The sequence below is a fragment of the Somniosus microcephalus genome, chromosome 12 (genome assembly GCF_052327205.1).
Source record: "Somniosus microcephalus isolate GS21.2 chromosome 12, FLI_Smic_1.0, whole genome shotgun sequence".
Classification (NCBI taxonomy): domain Eukaryota; kingdom Metazoa; phylum Chordata; class Chondrichthyes; order Squaliformes; family Somniosidae; genus Somniosus; species Somniosus microcephalus.
Genome location: NC_140998.1, coordinates 112836692 through 112859681, shown reverse-complemented (window position 1 = coordinate 112859681; position 22990 = coordinate 112836692). Strand labels below are relative to the sequence as shown.

General features: G+C 41.6%; 1 protein-coding gene across 2 annotated transcripts in view; it reads right to left on the bottom strand.

Moving 5' to 3' along the window:
- Positions 1–8637, bottom strand: part of LOC147109466 (RNA-binding protein Nova-1) — a 335167-nt gene extending 326530 nt beyond the window's left edge. The window contains exons 1-2 of one of the 2 annotated variants that reach the window (XM_086003423.1): positions 8049–8637; positions 6581–6724 (exon numbers count right to left, since the gene is read on the bottom strand). In XM_086003423.1, coding sequence (XP_085859549.1) covers positions 6581–6724; positions 8049–8184 — 280 coding nt within the window. In that variant the 5' untranslated portion in view covers positions 8185–8637. The remainder of the gene's footprint in view (positions 1–6580; positions 6725–8048) is intronic. The other variant, XM_086003422.1, reaches the window with a different exon arrangement.
- Between the last annotated feature and the right edge of the window lie 14353 nt (positions 8638–22990).

Genomic DNA, 22990 nt, shown 5'->3' with positions numbered 1-22990 from the left:
TGGACTTTGTGCAATAGTATTGATATTGCTTTGTAATAACTACTTATACAAATCTTCTGAATGTACTACTTTTACATTGAATTACAGATGCACATACTAACATTCTCGTCTCAGTCTTTTGAAGTATAATATGTAACACTTAGAATTGTGCCAATTGATCACATAAATTTATCTCATTCTTATTCATGAACCTACTGGTCGCTGAGCCAGATTATGTGATTATGTAACTGCATGATTAAAATTTAGGCAGGTACAATCCCAGGATACAGTATTTTTCCAATTAAATGTTTTACTAAAGTTCTGAAGTATTAGAAAGTTAAGCAGATTATTGGGTATTCACTTTAACAAATTATAATGATAGTTAAACAACTGGCAGTACTAATGTTTATTCTCATGGCATTAGCACATTGGCTCTCCAAGAGACATTTGAGATGCCTACAGTAACTGAATTATCTTTTTTTGGGGGGGGGGGGGGCGCGGTGGAGGGGAGGAAAAGGGAGGCAATACAGATGAGGAAAATATGCCATTTTCATATGCAAAACATTTACCACAGGTCAACTTCCATTTTAAAATGTATTATCAAATGTCACTAGTTAGGACTTCAAAGTTAGCACTTAATTTGTGGCAGTATTGAAAGACAAGAGAGGGATAATTTTGGTTTACAGAAATTCATAATTCAATGTAACAGGAGATAGTCAAATGACAGAGCAGTAAATGCAATTTATTTAAAATTTACATTAAGATGGTGCACTGGATAAAAAACGATTGACATAGCAGACTGAATGTGATGAAGCTAATTTCTCATTCAACTAGTGTAGTGGTTTAAATCCAGTCATTTATTTCTCACACAAGCTACTGCTGGAACCAGTTATCAATTCAAGTTAAAATAAAATTGTATCTACACACTAGATAAACAATGTGATAAAACAAAACCCAAGCCATGACCAGGGCTAGACAAAAACCACAGCTGCGTTTTCCTCATTCAACGTTATGCTGCAGTGTACTTTCCATTCAATCCTTAAAGTTCAAATTAAAAATCACAAATAATTCCACACACCCAAACTAAAACCATAACATAATTCCACACTATTTTAATATGATCAAATTACAAAATCAGCAGACAATACATCTAGACTTAAAGTCAGATGTTCATAATTTCAATTACCTTAGAAAAGGGGGACACATGCGGGGTAATTTTAATCCCCCTCCCTGGGAGCCCCCCCCACCCCCAAAGATATAGGTGGGGTTGGGTTGGGTGGGGATGATAAAATGTAAAAAATCTCAAACCCAAACCCAACCTGTCTCGAAAAGGTGGGACAGAGCGGGCAACCAACCTACTTCCATGAGGCTGGTTGCTCATTTTATTATTTTAATGAGGCTGCATGCCTCAGATTTCTATCTCTTTTCCAGCTGTAATGCTGGCCAGCCAGGTTTCCCAAGCTTCGGGAGCATCCCCGCCCAACAGGGAGCCAAGCCTGTCAATCAGGCTGGCTTCCATGTGAAGAATTTACGGGCTTCCCGAACAGAACTCCTCCCGCCCGCTCCCCCCCCACCCTCCCTCCCAACTCTGGCTTGGAAATCCCGCCCCAGTAAATATCGGGGCCATGATATTAGTTATAGCAACTTTAATATCTAAGCAGCCAGGACTACAAATCTAGAATAATAAATATTTTGGTCAATATATAGTGCCTTAGTGTTCATACTACTACAAACTTAAAATGTTGAAAGGGATTTAATGGAATACAGTGCTTGTAATGGAATACAGTCCTGTAAATTCAAAAGTACATAATTTACTGAATTTATAATTAAGGACTTTAATAGCAAATAGAATAGTCAACATGAGATCCCTAATAAACTTTTGTTTGCATGGGATACTACTGGATAAGTGGTAATTTTATCCCAGTACCAAGCCACAATTCATGGTCAACTAGATATTTAACACGAGTTATTAACAATTCCTTTTTTTCCATATATGCCATAACTTGTATTCTAAGCTTTAAATTATACATTACTCAGGACTTTATCTTGTCATATTCTTTCAATATGGTTTGATTCTGAAAATTACCACTAGTCTTAGAAGACATGCTTCTAGTAAGCGTGCGACTAATTATTACAGTGTTCCCAAATGCCACCATAGCTGCCACATTATAATTTTTTACTGCATTTTGCCTCTTCTACGCTCCACCTCACCCTCCAAAGCTTTGTCCTTTATTTCTTAATTCTGACACAAAAAATCCTTTGTTCATAAGAAAGTAAGCATTTAAATCCATCTACACCAGTCACATGACCAGCAGCTGCCCTGTTAAGAATGGTCAGTGTGAGCAGCTGGCAACCTACTATATGGCAACAGATCATCTCCCTATCCTGATTTGTACCGTAGTTTAACACTAAATAGGCTGCAGCAGCGAGAGTCTTTTGTGATTTAGAAAAGTTGGCAGCTCTTTTGGATAATTATCAAGTAGACTGGCAGTAGTATGAATAATCTTAAGATAAGATTTGTACACATCCGAGATCTCTGTAACTGCTTTTGTTTTTCTTTAACCAGATAACCATCCTTCCACATCCCACTGGCTAAAGTTCAATAAAATGTGTGGAACTTCTTTATATTCTACATGTGGCATTACTGTAGTAATTCAAAATTGTTGGGGAAACGTCACCTTTCCCCTCACAAAGGTGAAATGCATTAATATCTCGGACTTCATTAGCATTTTAGGCATGCATCCTTTGCATCTTCTAAAGTGCTCATTTTCTGTAACATAATATCTGCACAAGTGCTGTAATTTTACTACACAGTTTTATTAGAGAAGGTGAATTAGAAGAATGTAAAAACTGTAGGGCATTAATTAATTTACTGCAGTTTTAGAAAATTTAAAAAGTGCAATTAATGCTCCTGGAATCCTCAAAGAGAGTTCAGCACTGCATGCAGCATGTAATTTGCATTAGCAGAAAGGAGATATAAGGTAATAAAGGATTTGGTTATGCACAAACATAGTATGATTGTAATTTTCTGCTTCAAAACACAAAAGGAAATTACCATAGAGAGCAGCAACTTTAGTTAAAAGTAATGCATCATTTTCAAATTCAAAATGGAATATTTTTGGAACTTAGAAAAATATATGCAAAGGATCTTTAAAACAGTAATGCATTATGCAGCAGCTGTTTGCAAAATAATATTTAAAGCCATCAGCCACACATCTTTAATAAGCAATTATTTGAGAGGATGATTCAATGACTTGAAGCTAACATATTGCAGATAATCTGAATGTCAAATGTAGCACACAATGCAGTCAGTTACCTTTCAATACAGATCCTTTTCTTTCAGGTCATTACTTTGCTCGGTTAGATCACTTAATGCTGCATACTGCAGAACAAGATTTTGATCTTTAAGGATCCACACGTTAATTCCAAACCATAATTACACTTTAGTCTGCATTTCCAAACAGAAAATGGAATGGGAATAGAATGCTCTGTATTTTTCTTCAAATACATTAAACAGGTTTAGAAAGATTATGTGCATCCGTTAATTACATGCTTATTAAATTCTGGATTCTATTTTTTTTAAATAAACTATTATTGTTGTAAAAAATGGTGATCTTGACCAAGACAGCAAAATATTTTTTTACTAAAATGAAAATTGGTGCTAAGGTTTATAGACAAATTCTCCAGGCTACTGTTATATTTACACAGATTCTATAACTCTGCATGATAACGAAAAAACGCATTAGAGAATGTGTTGTGGCTAGGAGCAATATGTGAAATATCTGCACATTTTAGGATGACCAGGAATCTGATGAATGGTTAAATTGCAGTCATGAATTGAAATGTTTATCATACCTCACTACTCTCCAACACATTGTGCCTATGTATACCATATTTGAAATATGTTAAAGCATCTGGTTTTTTAAAAACTGTATTAATATAAACAGAGAATGAATGAACAATTATTTAATACTTTCCATTTGGTTATTTCAGCTGGCTTGACAGCATATTAAATATCACCACCGTGATAATATTGTCAAAAAAATATATATATCAAATAAATCACCATGAGATGAATCATTTCCATTGAAAATATCTTTAAAAGTTCAGATTGGGATCTTAATGGTGACACTATCCACTTAAGTACTTATACTGAGCAGCTCAGTAAAAGCAGGCATGGACATGCACCTTTATTACATGCTCTAACTGCCAATTATATGGAGCAGGCAGCAATACCAAAAGGCTTTCTATCTACAATCTTTAATTTTGCCTTTAAAAATGTGCACTAATTGCAACAAAGAGGGAGATCTAGCTTTGTGACAACTAAATAGTCATGTTAAGGTAAATTAAGGCTGGTTCTAGTACTCACAAACAAGTCTGTATTACTTGGTATGATGCAGTTCTTCCCCCTTCAATACTGTAGCAATTGTGAAGTCAGTTGTGAAATTAGAAACATTTCAATGGCTTTAAGTTACCGCATGTGTACAAAGCCAAAATCAACTTATAAAAAAAGTCATCTAAAGAAGTCAAGGTACATATATGTCCATAGTTAAATATAGAATAAGATGAAATGTTTTGGAAAATACAAGTCTATTTTAGTGGTATATGTAACAAATAACCAACACATGACCATTATATTTTGTAAATAAACCACGATAATAGCAGCAGCATTTCTACACTAAATATTAGCTACCAGACTATTATAAATCTTCTGTGGTTAGGTTTTCCCACATTTGCATTATAACATGCGTTAGGGAGGAACATCAACTGGAAAGGTGCATCGCAAAGGAGGCTGCCTTTTGAATCCTGTAAAGCTCTTTCATACACCAGTTACATAAAGAATTTAACAAATTGATTGTGTGACGCTGTGAAACCTTCAAACATTCTACTATTTCAGGATGCTCCGACTCCTTCTCATGTGGCAATGAAACCCCAACCAACACCGCAGAAATAAGCATTTCTTAATTTACAGTATTCTTGAAACACACTACAAAATTAGTTCAGGATACAGCAATAGGAAGGATACTGAATCCCTCAATGGGTGAATATTCATATGAAATCTGTGTATGAAGGCAGAATGTCACCTTTCGCAACATTTAAACACATTTACTGGGAATACTGGTTGGAAACAAATATTAAGATGACAAGTTATATACCTGGACCCTGAATCGCAAAGCAGGCACCTCGCCCCGAAGCGCACACCGAGCTGCAGGCTTTGTTATTCAATCGGGAATAAACGATGATTCAGACCGGTACAAACACTGCTGCACGTGTTGCACAGACTGCTTGTGGCCGGCACAGTTTGCCTTCCTGCGTGTGTGTGTGTGTGGTTCGTGAAGGCTGGAAGGAAACCACAGCTATCTACTCTGAGCAGGAATGCCAGGACCTCAGGAAATTCAGGAGGCTGGTGGTCAAACACGAACACTCCAGATAATCACAAGGGTACATTCATCTTGTCTAAATGATGGCAGGTATGAAATGGTTCTAACTAGTCAAGAGCAGAAAATGATTCTCACGTTATAATTCAAGCATAAAATTCGCATAAGCTTGAAGGCTTTCCACATCGCACAAACTATAAAGCCAGACCGAAGCTCAGGCTCCAGCTGTCAAAGTCGCTCTATTCTGGATTGGGTACACGTAGAATTTACTACAGTCTGTCCTTTTCGTAAAGTACCATTCCTCAATTTGAGAACACACACAACTGAAGAAAAATGATAAATAGTTTGCCCTGCAATCATCACAAGTCACGTGTTGTGAAATGAGCCCGTTCTCTCCCCCAGTTAATTTTGCTGCGAAATAAAATGCCTCAAATGCTCTGCTGCAGCGTCACGCCAGCTGTCCCAGCAAGATCACGGAATTCATTCATCTCATTGGGCGCAACCCCGGGCTCTAAAGCAGTTTACTTATTCAAAAGCGATAACCTGTTTTTGTCATCAAGCCACTGATTTTTAATTTAGCTCGTTCCACTTCAGTCACATCCCAAAGCTGAATGAATGACAGAACTAACGAGTGCATCCAGCACCGGGTCCTGCCAACCCCAGAACGTTGCAGCTCTGGCAATCTCATTCATCATCATTATCACCAGACAAGCTCCAATTGGTTTTCGCAATTCCTGTCTAGGACAAAAGTTGTTTTCGCGCACAATTTACGCAATGACGTGCAATAAAATTCTATCGCAGATATGAACTGATAGAAATATTACAGTATGTGATTTCTATGGATTACATATTTATGTCAAAAGTAAAAGCACGAACAGTTTTTATCTCCTTTCCTGAGGTTTAACCTATTGTATTTCGGGGGGGGGGGAGGGGGGAGGATATTCACATTCAGACTCAAAATTCTATCAAATCAGTTCGCGGCTCATTAACAAATGAAAAATAAATACATGAGTAAAATACATATACGTCAAAGCCACTGTAAAGCACGACCACAAAATATTCGAAAACTGAAAGTGGAGGCGATAAAAGTAATTGCATTATTCACTCTTTCCGAACAACACCCTTAAAATGTCCTCTGTATTGCATTTACAGTGTCGTCCGATTATTTAGGGGAATCGTTTCCCCTCCTGTCAACCATCGAGGCTGAGCTCGCTTTCACCTACCTGGGTAGAAATCTTTGGATTTGGACAGTTTGATCGTGGCACCAGTCTCTTTCTGCAGTTGGACAATGGTTTGTCCTCCCTTTCCAATAATAGATCCGGCAGCATAGCTAGGTATAAGGACTTTTAAAAAATATTGGCCGTCTTCTGCAAAAGGAAAACGAATAGATTATTGCAATCACAAATACAGGGCAAACACAGCGTCCCCCCCCCCCCCAATTCTCTGCCCTGGAATCCATTGTAAAACAGAATAATCATAAATCAGTCTATTTGACAATTTTGAAGAACCGGTTACAAAATACAGTTTACTAGAAAAAATATATAATTTTACTCTATGTAGCACATTGTATTAAATTTGCACAAACTATTGGACATTGCAAAAGAAACAGTTACTCTATGCCAAACGTCACAAAAATAAATGACATTTTGTGATGCAGAGGGAGAAAGAGTGCCTCTGCGTACCCATGTTTAGAAGGATTTTGAATAATGTATCAGAAGATGATGACAGTCGTGGTTTCCATGGTGATCGTGAATTTGTAATTGACCTATAAAACCGCGCTGTTTGCGTGTAGTGCAGTTAAATATCTCCACATACAGCGCTATGTAAATAAATAAACGCAGTTTAACTGAGAACAGCTCCGCAGCAATCCTAATGATTACTTAGTATTTGTTTACTTTTAGACACAAGATACGAACATAATTAACAACTACACGTGAATCAATGATCCCTCTCAGTGTCGAAAAAAATGACACCCCTCTCTCCAGAGCTTGGTTTGGTTTCTAAATCTGATCCCCAACAGTGACTTATCACTTCACAATACAGATGCTTGGGAGAACAATCCCAGATTTCTTTAACTGGTGTTATTAGAGAGCAGCGATCTATTTAAGCTCATTAATTAAAGGATCACTTCACGTCAAGCCTCTGTCTGCTTTCATTCTAGCTACTTAGTTGTTGTACAGGTAACAATGTCAGTTACAAATCTAAACAGGAAAAAACCGACAATATATGCACAAGTAACATTAAAGAAATCAACATTGTTTGCACTATTGGTACAAAACAACAAATTTGCCCAACAACAAAATGGCACGGTGAATGATCAGTTACAGTCAGCAAGTAGCAAATGCACAAGCTTCTGGTTGACCACAAAGACGATTAACCACGCAGCCCTTTCCCTTCTTTGCACCCTATTATTAAAATGCAATAAACGGTGCAAAGTAAACTCCGCTCAAACCGCTACTCATCCCACAATCCAAATTATAACAGTTTCTGCCAACTCATGGACACCAACCTCTCTGCGAATGTTCCCTACCATCCGGGGATGAAAGGTAAGACTTCAATATCCATTTTTTTTAATTACAAATAATAAAAATATATATTTTTAATGGGTTGCGAAACAAACCAGACGCCATTTTTCCAAGGGATTTTTTGGGGGGCGAAGCTGAAAGAGAATAAATGGATGGTGATACCCACCGCCAGTGTTTGTTCTCTTGGTGTTGCCCGCTTCAGGAGGAGCTTCGAGCGGCCGCTTTCTGGAGTCGGGGGGATCCAGGTCGATCGGAACCTCCGTGTGGGTCCCGTTCTGCTGGATGGGAGCTGCCGCCATCATGTTGTTGCTGCTGCTGCTGTTTTGCTGCTGCTGTTGTTTTTTGTGGCTGTAGAGATGCGGTTATATGATAAATTATTGAAAATATCTGTAATGCATATATAAAAAGGGAATGGATGCAGAGGGAATGGGAGGAGGGGAGGGCGGTGGAGTGAGAAGAGGAGGAAGGAGGAGGGTGGGAGGGAGTGAGTGAGTGAGTGAGAGAGAGAGAGAGAGGAGGGAGGGAGTGTGAGAATGAGTGTGAGAGATGTGTGTGGCAGTGCACGGGGCTCCTACTCTAATGCTGCCGCTGCTGCTGGTGCCGCCGCTCTCGGTGCCGCTTCGCTCATTGTCAGCGCCGCAGCTGCCCGATTTCAGCGGGCGGGCGGGGGAGTGAGGGAGAGACTGAAGGAAGGGGTCAGAGGTCACCCAACTCCAGCAGACGCAGCTCGGTCGCTCGCTCGCTCTCCCCCGCACTCTCACACTACCTTCGTCACAAAGGCGAAAACAACCTTGGTTACCCCGGCGACATTGACTGGCAAGCGCCCGTCAGCCAATCGGATCGTTTGCCGGGGGTTCCCGCCTTCCCCCAATCAGCTGGCGCCTGGTGCGGGACATCCGCCAAACGGAATGCTGGCAAATGTGGAGGAGGAGGGGGCGTCACTGAACATTCACGGCTGTGTGTGTGAACACAAGGGGCTGCCGCCGGGAGAGTGTTGTCAATTTACTCGGGTGCATCTAATTCCCTTTGCACAATATTGTAGATGTCCTTAATTCCGCAGGCACATTCTGTAAGATGCTCTACCGAGATAACAAAATAAAAAGCCCTGCAGCTTTGGGTTGACAGTTGCAGTATTAAAGAAACGTATTCGTTCCAGTTTTATTTGATTGCTTTTTTCTAAAAAAAAATGACCTGCTGGTGCTGGTGCTGTGGTTGTGCCCGCCACCTGTCCCGCTGTGCACTCGGTGCTGAGATACATCATCGCATTCTGGCACTAGAGCGCGCGTCATTCGCCCTGCCTCTCGGGGGTACCGGAGCGCGTGTCCTGAATGGCAGTCAGTGTGAAGCGGAGCGAGCTGCTGGAAGATGCCGCTTTAGGAGCCGCTCCAATCACTTCCCTCTCCCGCTTCAGCTTGCTGCTTCATTCTCGTCTGAATTGCAAGGCAATTTAATTATTGCGGTTCTCAGAAATAGCTGGGATCACAGGATTAATAAACAGAATCTACTGGGACCACAGGATTAATAAACAGAACCGTCAGTGTTTGCGTGTTCCAAGTAGCGTATTATCAGTAATCCTCGTTTATTTGGTTGCGGAAAAAGTCAACCACTGCAACAAGTAACATCAGCCAGTGAGCACATTTGAAAACGAAAATTGTGTTCATCTATTTTACATTCTTGATTTCCTAACTTATTTTGGATAATTTCATTGAGTGAAACGTGCGCTCACGCTGCTGAAGGACGATAAATATCCCTAAATAGTAATGCCGACTGTTAAAGCGATAGACTGCTGTGTGAATTTATTATTAGGAGTTCTATAACAATGAAAGATTAATACAGTTTTAATAAAAAAGTGATAGAAGGAAAGAAGGTTATTTTTAAATGGATGATTTGTAAATAAGGCTGCGAAAAGCACTCCGTATTGTTAAACGCCAGATTTGCATGCATACCGGGGTATTCCTTATTTTTTTCTAAAGAAACACTAACAAAATGTAACCACATTCGAATTAATTATTTTAACTAGACACCTTAAAAATAATGCACCCAGCCCTTAATTATCTACCAAATATTTTGCAAACCATTTTCATAGCAGATTCTAATTGATGTATTCTTTTGTTGTCAGTGGCAACATCTATGCTGCATAACCGCCTACTTTCGACTGTTTTTAATAAAAGTTGGTAAAAAGCTGTAAAAGCATCTGTTGTCATCAACATACTTATGGAATAATAACAATGTTGGTATTTGACCGATGTTATAATTGATTTCCATATGCAGTCCTAATTGGTTTAGATTCTCTTAAAACGTATTTGCAGATGATGCCAGATTGTAGCATTAACTGCAAAAGACGCAAAACAATATAGAAAAGACGTAACAAGTGAGAGATTCACAGTTTCAGCAGTCTATCTATGCTTTACTCACACCAAACATCTTACGGTTGTTGTTGTCATTAGCCTTTGAAGTAGAATTGCTTGTTGGATAACATAAATGGAATACCAATGTATCACAACAAATCTACCAATACAAAGTCTGTTGAATTACATCGTATTATATAACTTTTATCTGATCACTATAGGCTTCTTGCATTTGATTTTAGTATTCACAACCCAGGATATTTATATGTACTATATAAATAATGGTATATGCCAATGTATACCAATATACAGAACAAGCAAACCGTTGCATTAATATCTAGTAAATGCTAAAACTTTACATTTTTTATAGTAAGCAGAAATATTAAGTGGCTGCATTAAAAAAAACTGCCAGTGCTGGCCATTTTAGCAGCCTGAGCAAAGCGAAGAATCTAGATACCTGTACATCCTACATAGCTTCGCAAATTCTTTTATCACATAACCCAAATTGGATCTGTCACGATATAAGCAGCCAATTTGTATTTCAGGTGTCCTAGTAATATCCAGAAAATAAATCTTGCAGAAAGTATGCCAGAGGGAAAGAAATACTTGGGTATTATTGCCATTATCCTGTGAGATCCCACAGCTGGGGATATTTATTGGTGTGCAGCTCACACAGCCGACTCCCACAGATCTTTATTATTTTATAGGCATATGAATCTAAGGACCAAAAAACACAGTTCGTGCACATGACATTCAGTTTAAGATTCCGTAACACATTTGTTGCCAAAGGTATACATCAGAATATAATTTTGTCACCTCCAGCAAGTCGCCAGATCTGATACAATGTGCACAATGTTACTAAATAAGCTCAATGTCAGGAAATATTATTCAATTCAGAAAAAATAATCCTTTTGAATACTACGTTAAAGGCGCTATATAAATACAAGTTGTTGTTGTTGTTACTCATTGCTCACAATGGTTTCGAACATGTTAAAATTGATTTCATGCTTTTAGAATATTGTAAATCTGCATGTTTTAATATATTATATGGTATTGGCCTCTACTCTCACATTTTGCACTGACTGCAAATTTTAGTTGTTATGTTATCATTTACTCTTTGGAACAAGAATTACAAAATATTGCAGGGTAAATCATGCTTGACTACTCTACTGGAATTTTTTGAGGATGTAACTGGTAGAATAGATAAGGGAGAACCAGTGGATGTGGTGTATTTGGACTTTCAGAAGGCTTTCGATAAGGTCCCGCATAAGAGATTAGCGTGCAAAGTTATAGCACATGGGATTGGGGGTAAGGTACTGATTTGGATAGAGAACTGGCTGGCAGACAGGAAGCAAAGAGTTTGAATAAACGGGTCTTTTTCCAAGTGGCAGGCAGTGACTAGTGGGGTACCGCAGGGATCGGTGCTAGGACCCCAGTTATTCACATTATATATTAATGATCTAGATGAGGGAACTAGATGTAATATCTCCAAGTTTGCAGAAGACACAAAGCTGGGTGGGTGTGTGTGCTGTGAGGAGGGTGCAGAGAAACTCCAGTATGATTTGGACAGGTTGGATGGCTGGGCAGATGCATGGCAGATGCAGTATAATGTGGATAAATGTGAGGTTATCCACTTTGGTGGCAAAAAGAGGAAGGCAGATTATTATCTGAATGGCAATAGATTGGGAAAAGGGGAAGTGAAACGAGACCTGGGTGTCCTTGTGCACCAGTCGCTGAAGGTATGCATGCAGGTGCAGCAGGCGGTTAAGAAGGCAAATGGTATGTTGGCCTTCATAGCGAGAGGATTCGAGTACAGGAGCAAGGATGTCTTGCTGCAGTTGTACAGGGCCTTGGTGAGACCACACCTTGAGTATTGTGTGCAGTTTTGGTCACTTTATCTGAGGAAGGATGTTCTTGCCATGGAGAGAGTGCAGCGAAGATTCACCAGACTGATACCTGGGATGGCAGGAATGACGTATGAAGAGAGATTGGGTTGATTGGGCTTGTATTCGCTAGAGTTTAGAAGAATGAGAGGGGATTTCATTGAAACTTATAAAATTCTAACAGGAATAGACAGACTAGATGCAGGAAGGATGGTCCCAATGGTGGGGGAGTCCAGAACCAGGGGTTACAGTCTAAAGATAAGGGGTAAGCCATTTAGGACTGAGATGAGGAGGAATTTCTTCACCCAGAGAGTGGTGAACCTGTGGAATTCTCTACCACAGAAGGCAGTTGAGGCCAATTCATTAAATATATTTAAGAAGGAGTTAGATATATTTCTTAAGGCTAAAGGGATCAAGGGATATGGGGAGAAAGCAGGGACAGGGTACTGAATTTGGATGATCAGCCATGATCTCATTGAATGGCAGAGCGGACTCGAGGGGCCGAATGGCCTACTCCTGCTCCTATCTTCTATGTTTCTATGTTTCTATGTCTTTGGATAGCTGGTTGAGAATACAGTCCACAGGGTCAAGGAAGTTGAGTCTTTAAGTTTGGTTAAATACATTTTCAAATAGCTGCAGTGGGACAGAGGTTGTCCAAATTACTTCAGGAGACACCACCTGCTTGACTAAGGTAATAACTGCTGGCCTATTTATTCCAGTGATGTACTGCATTGGACAATGCCAATTTAGCATTGAAATAGATACACAGTACCATAAAATAATTACAAGCATAAGGCCTTGTGGGAGGTCAAGCTGAATCAGATAACTGGTGTTTGGTTAAACAGCTTCCCACTGGATTTTATTAACGTGTGTCAAAGGTGACCCACATAAAATGGACATGATTGGATATTAGCAGCATGACCATGAATGAGGTAGAATTTTCCCCCCATATAGTCTTTTAGTGTGAAACTTACAGATATTGGTAGTGAACTGATGTCCAGTGCAGGTATTTTACAAATCAAACCTCTAGAACTTTGTGTTTTTAGATTTTTTTAGCTGGCAAGGCAGCATTTATTGCCCATACCTAGATGCCCTGAGGCCATTAATAGTCAACTACACAGTGTGGGACCAGAAACACACATTGGTCAGTCCATGTAAGGGTGACAGATTCCCTTCCCTGAAAGACACTAATGAACCAGTTGGGTTGCTAGTCTAAGATCATAACCACTACACTAGCTTACCGTACTATATCTTGACCAGTATGTTATTGAAAAATGGGAAAAGCAGTAAACCTGTTTTCTTATCTCTCATTTGTAGACATCATGGGGGGAATGTCAGGGGTAGGTTAAAATTTCAAAAATTTGAAAGCTGACCACAACCCACCACAAACACACCCGCTTCCGGTTTTAACGGAGATGGGTTGGTGGCGGGCGACTAACCTGCTCTCGAGAGGTTGGTCAGTTATTTAAATTTTGTCACTAAAAAAGTACTTATGCTGTTAAATACTGGTCCTAACTTCTGCTGCGAGTTTAATTGGCAATTAATGCACAAGTGCAGCAATTTCTTGTACCTCACGGAGATTAAGTTGAGCGGCTATTTTCACGAGGTTAATGGCAGAATGGCACAAATCATCCAGCAACTTGTGACAGTTTGCAATTCATGGGGTATCTCTTCCTCGCCACAAGTTGCTGGATGAGTTATTATACATTAATAATGGTGTACCCATTAAACTCGCTGTTATTTTGGCAGCAAAATCTGGGCCAACATCTACTTATGCTTTCATTTACTTTTTCCTGTACATTGGAGCTCAAAAGTTAGAGTCATAACATTCAAAAGGGAAACTGTGACTGGACTTGGGTGCCTGAGGGTTCTGTGGAAATAGAAACAGTGGAATATTGGAACAGGAGGAGGCCATTCAACCCCTTGAGCCTGCTCCACCATTAAATTTCAATTATTTTGATCACATGAGAAGCAAAAGTGAACGCTTTAAGCTTATGGGAATCAATGATGTTATAGATGTCACAGGGATGCTGCTTAGAAACATAGAAGATAGGAGCAGGAGTAGGCCATTCAGCCCCTTGAGTCTGCTCCGGCATTAAATGAGATCATGGCTGATCATCCAAATTCAGTACCCTGTCCCTGCTTTCTCCCCATATCCCTTGATCCTTTTAGCCCTAAGAAATATATCTAACTCCTTCTTGAATATATTTAATGAATTGGCCTCAACTGCCTTCTGTGGTAGAGAATTCCACAGGTTCACCACTCTCTGGGTGAAGAAATTCCTCCTCATCTCAGTCCTAAATGCCTCACCCCTTATCCTTAGACTGTGACCCCTGGTTCTGGACTCCCCCGCCATTGGGAACATCCTTCCTGCATCTAGTCTGTCTAGTCCTGTTAGAATTTTATAAGTTTCAATGAGATCCCCTCTCATTCTTCTAAACTCTAGCAAATACTTAGTGGCTACTCTAAGCAAAAACAGTGCTGATGCACTTCATAGTAGCAACTTTGTGGGTAAGGGTAAAGTTCTGCAGTGATTCTGGAAGATGTGTACGTTTTTAGTAAGCAACAGATCAATTTCATTGTCTGGGGACTCACAGATGTGTGTGCTAGATCCTTGTTCTTCTTTACTCATTGCAATCATTGACACTTCTTAGACAATCACATATTAATCAAGTTCTGATAGTCTTCATTTTCATTAATAATACAGTACTTTCTTTAGGATACTTCATCATATCAAGTATTTAATCTCTTGTAGCTTTACACCTTTGTTCATTAGCAATGTCCTTGAATGAGGTAGAAAGAGACAGTAACAGTTTTACACAAACTACAGTATGAGGCTACTCTCTCTAATTTCTGAATTTTTAACCTGAGGGCTAGTGTGAGAAACTATTTCATTTGAGAGTTGATTCATTGCAAGTATTCAAAAGTCAGCTGGATGAGTTCCAGTGAGTGGAAGACGTCTTGGGTGAAGCATGCACCTGGAAGGTTCAAGTTTAACATCTCAGCTGAAAGATGGCACCTCTGACAGTGCAGCACTCCCTCAGTACTGCACTGAAGGCCAAAATTTTCATGCTGCCGTGCGTGTGGGATTGGAAGCGGGTTGGGAGTAAAAGTGAAAATAAATCGGAGTTGGGTTGGCAACCCACCATCATCCCGTCTCCTTGCGCCTTTAACTCGGGCGCATTTGTCAGCATGGCCGCGCCCCAAACAGCAGAGGCGGGCGACCTCATTTAGATCATTATCAGCTTGTTGTCAAACCCTTAACCATCTTTTTAACCATACCTTTTGAATTTCATTGCATGACCATGGGAATCACGCAGCTCGGGAACCATGTCTGTCAACCTGAGGTGGAAGCTCAGTGGCCATTAATCGAAGTTATTAATGCAGAGCATGGAAAGCACAATAAATACTCCCTCATGACACCTGCTTACTTTCCTAAGGGAAATGTTGTTGCTGAGTGCATTTTCAGCACAGATTTAGGTGTCTAGAGTTTGCAAGTCTTTTCTGCAAATTCAAAAACCACTGTCACCTCATTGCTACTACCTATCACACCATTGACAGATTGCTTCTTTGATCCCTACTTGACCTGCCATTTATTACATCAGCACGGGTGCTGTTTATACTGTCTCACCTTGGTCCTCAGAATCGGACCATGATGAGCAGGCACACCAGTAACAGCAACAACAACACCACCAACCTTCTCCTCAAACACCTGATGCTCCACAGGACAGAGGGTATCAGCGCTGGCTTGCTTTGTGCCTGAGGTGATACCCCCAACACAGGGTATACAGGCAGAGGATGAGCTTCCTCAACATGATTGAGCAGCAGTGCCAAAGGAGGCTCAGGCTATCGCACCAGGTCGTCGCAGACATTTGCAGATTGCTGGAGCAAGACCTGCAGCCCAGAGGACCTGGTGGACACGCCTTACCAGTGGCTGTCAAAGTCACCAGTGCCCTCAACCTCTTTGCCTCAGGTTCCTTCTAGGGATCTGCAGCAGACATTTGCGGCATCTTGCAGTCAGCTGCCCACAGATGCATCACACAGGTCACCAATGCCCTGTTTGACAAGTCAGCCAATTATATCAACTTTGCCACTGATGATGCCAGTGTTAATGAGTGGGTGCTGACCTTTGCTATTCTGGCTGGCTTCTCACGGGTGCAGGGCATCATTGACTGCACATATGTGGCCATCAGGGCACCCCATCATCACCCAGGAGTTTTTGTGAACCACAAGGGCTTCCACTCCCTCAATGTGCAGATGGTCTGCAGCCATAGGAAGGTCATCATGCATGTATGTGCCAAATTCTCTGCCAGCTGTCATGACTCTTTTGTCATGCACCAGTCCACCCTCCCTCAGCTCTTCGCACCTCCAAACAGACTTTCCGGCTGGCTGCTTGGAGACAAGGGCTATCCACTGAAGATGTGGCTCATGATACCTTTGAGGAGGCCAAGTACTGAGGTCAAGGAGCGAGATAATGAAAGCCACATGTTCACCAGATGTGTCATAGAGCAAACAATAGGCATGCTGAAAATGCGCTTCAGATGCCTTGACAGATCTGGAGGAGTTCTTCAGAATGCACCAGCCAGGGTCTCCAGAATCATTGTCTGCTGTGCACTGTACAACAAAGCACAGCAGTGAGGATTAGTGCTGCATGAAGAGCAATGCTCTGAGTGCACAGTCTCTTTGGAGGAGGAGGAGGAGCATCAGTTGCAAGATGAGGAGGAGGAAGAGCAGGAGGAACCTAAGGTCCAGATGCCATCAGCACCGGAGCACATTGCTGTCGGGGAGGCCAGGTATGGCCTCATCGTGGCCAGATTTACTTAACTTCATGCATTACACCCATATGGCAGCCACATGATGCACCAGGTTTCCGCTCCCACCTCCACAACAACACCATAAAGCATCCCTGTGATGACCAAGCCATTCCTTTCACACTGACCCCCATTGCTGGAGGTAACATTATATCTCACCATTCACTCCAACTCATGGAGCCACTTCCAAAGTAGCAGACAAAATTGGGCATGACTGGAAAGTGGTTAAAATAAATTGTTTTATATGTGACATAAGAGTAACAGAACCTTAACGGAAACAGTTCTTTAAACACCCACTCTTGTGCATCTACTTGTGTGTCATCTTTCTCTTACGCGTGCTTCTACAAAGTGCAACCCCTGTGGCTTCAGCAGAGGTAGAGGCAGGCTGCTCACTTCCCTGCTGCGACTGCATGGACACTTTTGAAGGATATCCTCTGGATTTTGGAGCCTGTGATGGCCCCACCAAAGTCTGCTCCTCCTGCAACTGAGCAGGGGCAGTGATCCCAGGAGGCATCTGTGGCTCTGACTGAGGGAAAGGCAATGGGGGAGAAGTGGGAGCGCTTTGAGAGGAGCCCCCACTTCCATGTCCCCTCTCACTGTCATCCCTCTCATGGGCCACCTGCACTTCCCTGCTAGCACGGAGCCGGAGAGCACCTTGCTGCACAGCAGTGGGGCCATGAGGACTCAAGTCTAAGCTGATGTCTCTCCTAGAGAGGAGGTCTATGAGCCCCTGCCATCTGTCCTCTATAGATAACATGTGCTCATGTGAGTGGCGCATTAGTTGCTCCATGCTGGTGGCCTAAAATTGCCATTGCCTGCGACACGGTAGTGCTCATGTTGGGGATGGACTCCTCCATTCACTGAACAATTGCAGATGTCGTGGTCGCAAAACCTGTCAGAGCCTCCTGCACTTCTTCATGCACCTCCAGGATTGCCCTCTTCCTCGACGGCCCCCAAGGCTCAGCGTCTGCATGCAGCTGAGCAGAGCTGGGAGCATCCTGCGCCCTCTGGCCAGGAGTCTCCACTGCTGTCCCTGTCTCCACCATCTACTCTTGTTCACTTGTGACTTGTGAGACAACACAACACTGACAACAGGTGACAACACTACTCTATCTCGCGTAGGACCCACCAAGGTGTGTGTATCTGCGCTGCTGCTGGGTATGCTTATGTCTGGTGATGGTGCACCCTCAGAGGCTGCAGGCTTCTCTGAGGAGTCATTTTCCTCTTCCACCTGGACAGTAGGAGTGGCTCTTGCTGGACCTGTGGGAGAGTAAAGAGATGATTTAGAAATGTCATATCAAGAATGGGTAACGATACCATTATGCACATGATGAACATTCACTGGCTGCTGACATCAGTCCCCATATGAGTGACTACTGTATGCCATGTAGCTGTATGAGATGTAATTCTGTCACCAGGTTGCTGAGATGTCCCCCTCTCTCTGTCTCCCACCTCCAGCTGCTCTGCACTCCTGAGACGTCCAGGGTGACCTCCTCTGCTGGAGTCAACGTGGCCAATGATGGAGGGCCACCTCCGGTTCTCTCCCTTTCCATCATATTGTGGGCTCTCTTCTCCTGCAAGGAAGGAAAGAAGAGAAGTTTGAATGAGAGTGATGGAAAGAGTGTAAGGAATGGATGGGTTACATTTGTACAGGGAGTGGGGTGCCAATGCCAAAGTGCCAAATGCCAAATGGCCTCCTTGTGTAGTGTTACTTGCTATGATTGCATTAGGATGAAGGTGAGTGTGGTTAGTCAAAGGGGCATGTGAGTATGTAGACAGAGAGAGAGGGATGGGTGGACATGCAAGGTATGTTGGTGTGAGTAATGATATGCAGGAGTAGGCTTGGGAAGGCAGCATGATGGAGATGTGATGAGAGGCACAGCAGGATGAAGTTGAGTGTGGCTTTGCACTCGCACCTTTCCTGATCTCATGAGATAATTGAAGTGCTTCCAGCACTGCACCCAGGTCCTCTTCACAACATTCCTGCTGTTGACCTCCCCTACTATCTCCATCCAGGCTCTTTTGGTCTCCTGGGGAGGTCTCTAGCACCCATCAGAAGGTAAGAGGACCTCCCTGCCTGCTCTCACTCCCTCCACAAGCTTATGTAGGGAGTCATCTGAGAACCTGAATGCAGCCCTCGACCTCTGTGCAGACATGTATGCAATGCTGAGCAAGACCCAAATGCTAAAATGTAGTGCCTTCAAATGCAATGTGGCCAAGGCTCCTTTAAATATCCCGGCTGGAAATGAGCCATCGATGATGTCATCAGACTCGCACCATTTAATAGGGCCGGGAAACGTGCAGGCCTGCCAGAATAGACGCCATTAAGGGAATGTCGCTCTGAAGAGCACGATGAAAAGGACAATGGAGTCACGACCCACCACGCCGACCGCTCAGATCCAACCCGTCCAGGTAAAGAAAATTGCGGCCAAAGTGCCAGCTTAGATTATGTGCCACAGTGTTTGGAGTGGGGCTTAAACCAAAGACCTTCTAACTCAGAGGTGAGAGTGCTACCACTGACCAAGGCTGTCGCTGGTCTACATTTCAGCTTCTTGCTCATCCCTCTATTAAAAGATTAACATAGGGCTGCCACAGTTGCATTCAGGTTAGTACCTAGAAATATCAGCCAAGCCTTACCAAAATATTTGCTACTTCACTTGTAATTGAAAATAACATTACTGAAATATCATTGATCTAACTTTTAAGCTTTTTCTCAATAAACAAGTGAATAAAACAATAAACTTTCAAATTATGCATCTGCGTGTCTAACACAAATGTATAATAGGAGAAAGATTTAACAATAATTTGTAAATAGTGAATATATTTAGGGTTATTTATGAACACTGAATGATTTGTTAATATTTTTATCGATAAGTACACAATGTAAAATAAAGATAAATATTTTACAAAGGTTCATGCTATACAAGGAATCTAATTCCTCCTCTCCGTACCTTGCACAGCATTCATGTTTGTCTTCGACCTGATTTTAGTTTTCAGTTTCTGTCAGAGTTTGTTTGCATTCCTGTTTATATGATTACCATAATCAAATTACCATAATCATAATTTCCTTGAAAACCTATTGCATTGTGGCTTCTTATGGCTCGAGGGTATCCATTTGCAACTCTGTGCATAAATGTTATCAATCACGAAACCTCACTGTGGAAATGTTTTGAATAGTTAGATTTTTCATACCTGAACTCATATGTTTGTTATTTTTTGACATAATTCTAGGAACAATTTCTCACATATCACTCGGTCCAACAGATATATATTCTTGATGTATCCATGGGACATACTGAATATTATGGAAGTTATGCAACAATGACATGTGCTCAAACTTAGGTCAATATAGTCAAGAACTGAAATCCAATCAAAGTACATAAAAATTCTTGATTTTAGAATTTACTTCTTGTTCCACAATGTTAGATGTTAAAAAAAAAACCTCCCCATCAGTTTAGGAAAGGGATGTGATGATAACAATGGTCAGGAATTTGCAGTCAGTGGCAAAACAACGGCAATCGCGCTGACCTTGAAGAAAGCTGCCCATAAAAATCTCGCGATCTCTGTGGCAAAAACTTGAGGTTTCTCAAAGTTAAATTGATTGTAGCACTGTCAAAGGGAGAGCACTAGCATAGAGCAGCAGTGATGTCATCAAGCCTTCCAAGCAGCCAATCACACTGAAAAATTCTCACAGAGAGCAAACCAGGAAATAAAAAGCACTGAATCAATTTACCTTTTAAAATTTTTGCATAGAGCCAAATAAAGATTGGGGTTAAGGTAGAAGCTGAAATATCATAAACAAACTTTAAAACAAATTAAAAAAATGTTTTTATATTATTTTAAAAATCTAGTAATTTTCTATCATGATAAGAAATTTGACATTCCACAAATATAACATTTGTTTTTCAGAGCCAGAATGGTTCTTCAGCAGTCAATATGCCATTAAAACCCCAGTTATACCTATTACAACAAGGCTTAAGTTTTTATGCAGTGTTTACTAGCGATACTACAGTGGAAGAGCTTAAACTTTTGTCAGTTCAACTGATTTCACTGATTGCCAGCTCTGGGGAGTTCCATAGCGCAGCCTGTAGCAGAGCAGGGAATGACTGACTGCAACTTCTGGATTTCCACGTTTAGCTGCGCATGTGCTAAATCCTGAAGTTACGGTCAGTTTCAGAGGGGTAATGGCGGCAAACACTGACAGTTTGCCGTCATTGCCTCCACTAAATCTGGGCATTCATCAAGTAAGAAGTCCAGGAATAAAGCGATGGCTGATGAAACTTTGTGTGAGGTACTTAAACACAAAGGCCAAGTATATGGTAGCACTAATCAAGGTTTAATAACATAGGTTTAGTGACTGAAAGGCCAATCAAGTTGACAATGCTTTACCAAGTCCACTCAGTGTTTACAATGTTTCACTTCTAATCCTGAGACCAGTTTATAATTGTAATATATTTAACTGATCAAGCGTAATTGTTAACTGATGTTGCTAGCTAAGTATCCTGAAATTTTGTAAGAGATGGTATGGTATTGGGACAGAATACCATATTTGGAATAAACGGGTCTTTTTCCGAGTGGCAGGCATTGGAATAAATGGTTCTTTTTCCGAGTGGCAGGCAGCGACTAGTGGGGTACCACAGGGATCGGTGCTACGACCCCAGCTATTCACAATATATATTAATGATCTAGACGAGGGAACTGGATGTAATATCTCCAAGTTTGCAGATGACACAAAGTTGGGTGGGCGTGTGTGTTGCGAGGAGGATGCAGAGAAACTCCAGTATGATTTGGACAAGTTGGGTGCTTGGGCAGATGCATGGCAGATGCAGCATAATGTGGATAAATGTGAGGTTATCCACTTTGGTGGCAAAAACAGGAAGGCAGATTATTATCTGAACAGCAATTGATTGGGAAAAGGGGAAGTGCAATGAGATTTGGGTGTCCTTGTGCACCAATCGCTGAAGGTAAGCATGCAGGTGCAGCAGACGGTTAAGAAGGCAAATGGTATGTTGGCCTTCATAGCGAGAGGATTCGAGTACAGGAGCAAGGATGTCTTGCTGCAGTTGTACAGGGCCTTGGTGAGACCACACCTTGAGTATTGTGTGCAGTTTTGGTCGCCTTATCTGAGGAAGGATGTGACGTAATAAAACTCACAACGCACTTGGTTTGAGTATAAAGCAAGGCTTTGATCAACTTGTTTCAAAACATGGATGTCTAGCTGTACTTCACTAGTTCCTGTCTTACAAAATGTCCCTGGACAAGCTGGGCCCACGCCCGAGTATTTATACTCCTTGGACGGCGCCACCAGCTGGCCGTCCAGTGTTATTTCATGAGTCATTTCTTCATGATGATGAGATTTATAACAGGATGTTCTTGCCATGGAGGGAGTGCAGCGAAGATTCACCAGACTGATACCTGGGATGGCAGGAATGACGTATGAAGAGCGATTGGGTGGATTAGGCTTATATTTGCTAGAGTTTAGAAGAATGAGAGGGGATCTCATTGAAACTTATAAAATTCTAACAGGACTAGACAGACTAGATGCAGGAAGGATGTTCCTGATGGCGGGGGAGTCCAGAACCAGGGGTCACAGTCTAAGGATAAGGGGTAAGGCATTTAGGACTGAGATGAGGAGGAATTTCTTCACCCAGAGAGTGTTGAACCTGTGGAATTCTCTACCACAGAAGGCAGTTGAGGCCAATTCATTAAATATATTCAAGAAGGATTTAGCTATATTTCTTAAGGCTAAAGGGATCAAGGGAAATGGGGAGAAAGCAGGGACAAGGTACTGAATTTGGATGATCAGCCATGATCTCATTGAATGGCGGAGCAGGCTCGAGGGGCCGAATGGCCTACTACTGCTCCTATCTTCTATGCTTCTATGTTAATAGATAATCTTGCCCATCAAAAATGTCTGCAGGGTTGTTGTGGGAATAATTGAAGACCACAGAATTAAAATCTTATTTTTCAATGAACACAAAGACAATGGGCTAGAAATTCCGTAGCGCCCCATTTGGGGCCAAAACTTTTGAAATCTCGGAAAAATATCACCAGGTCCCGGGAAAT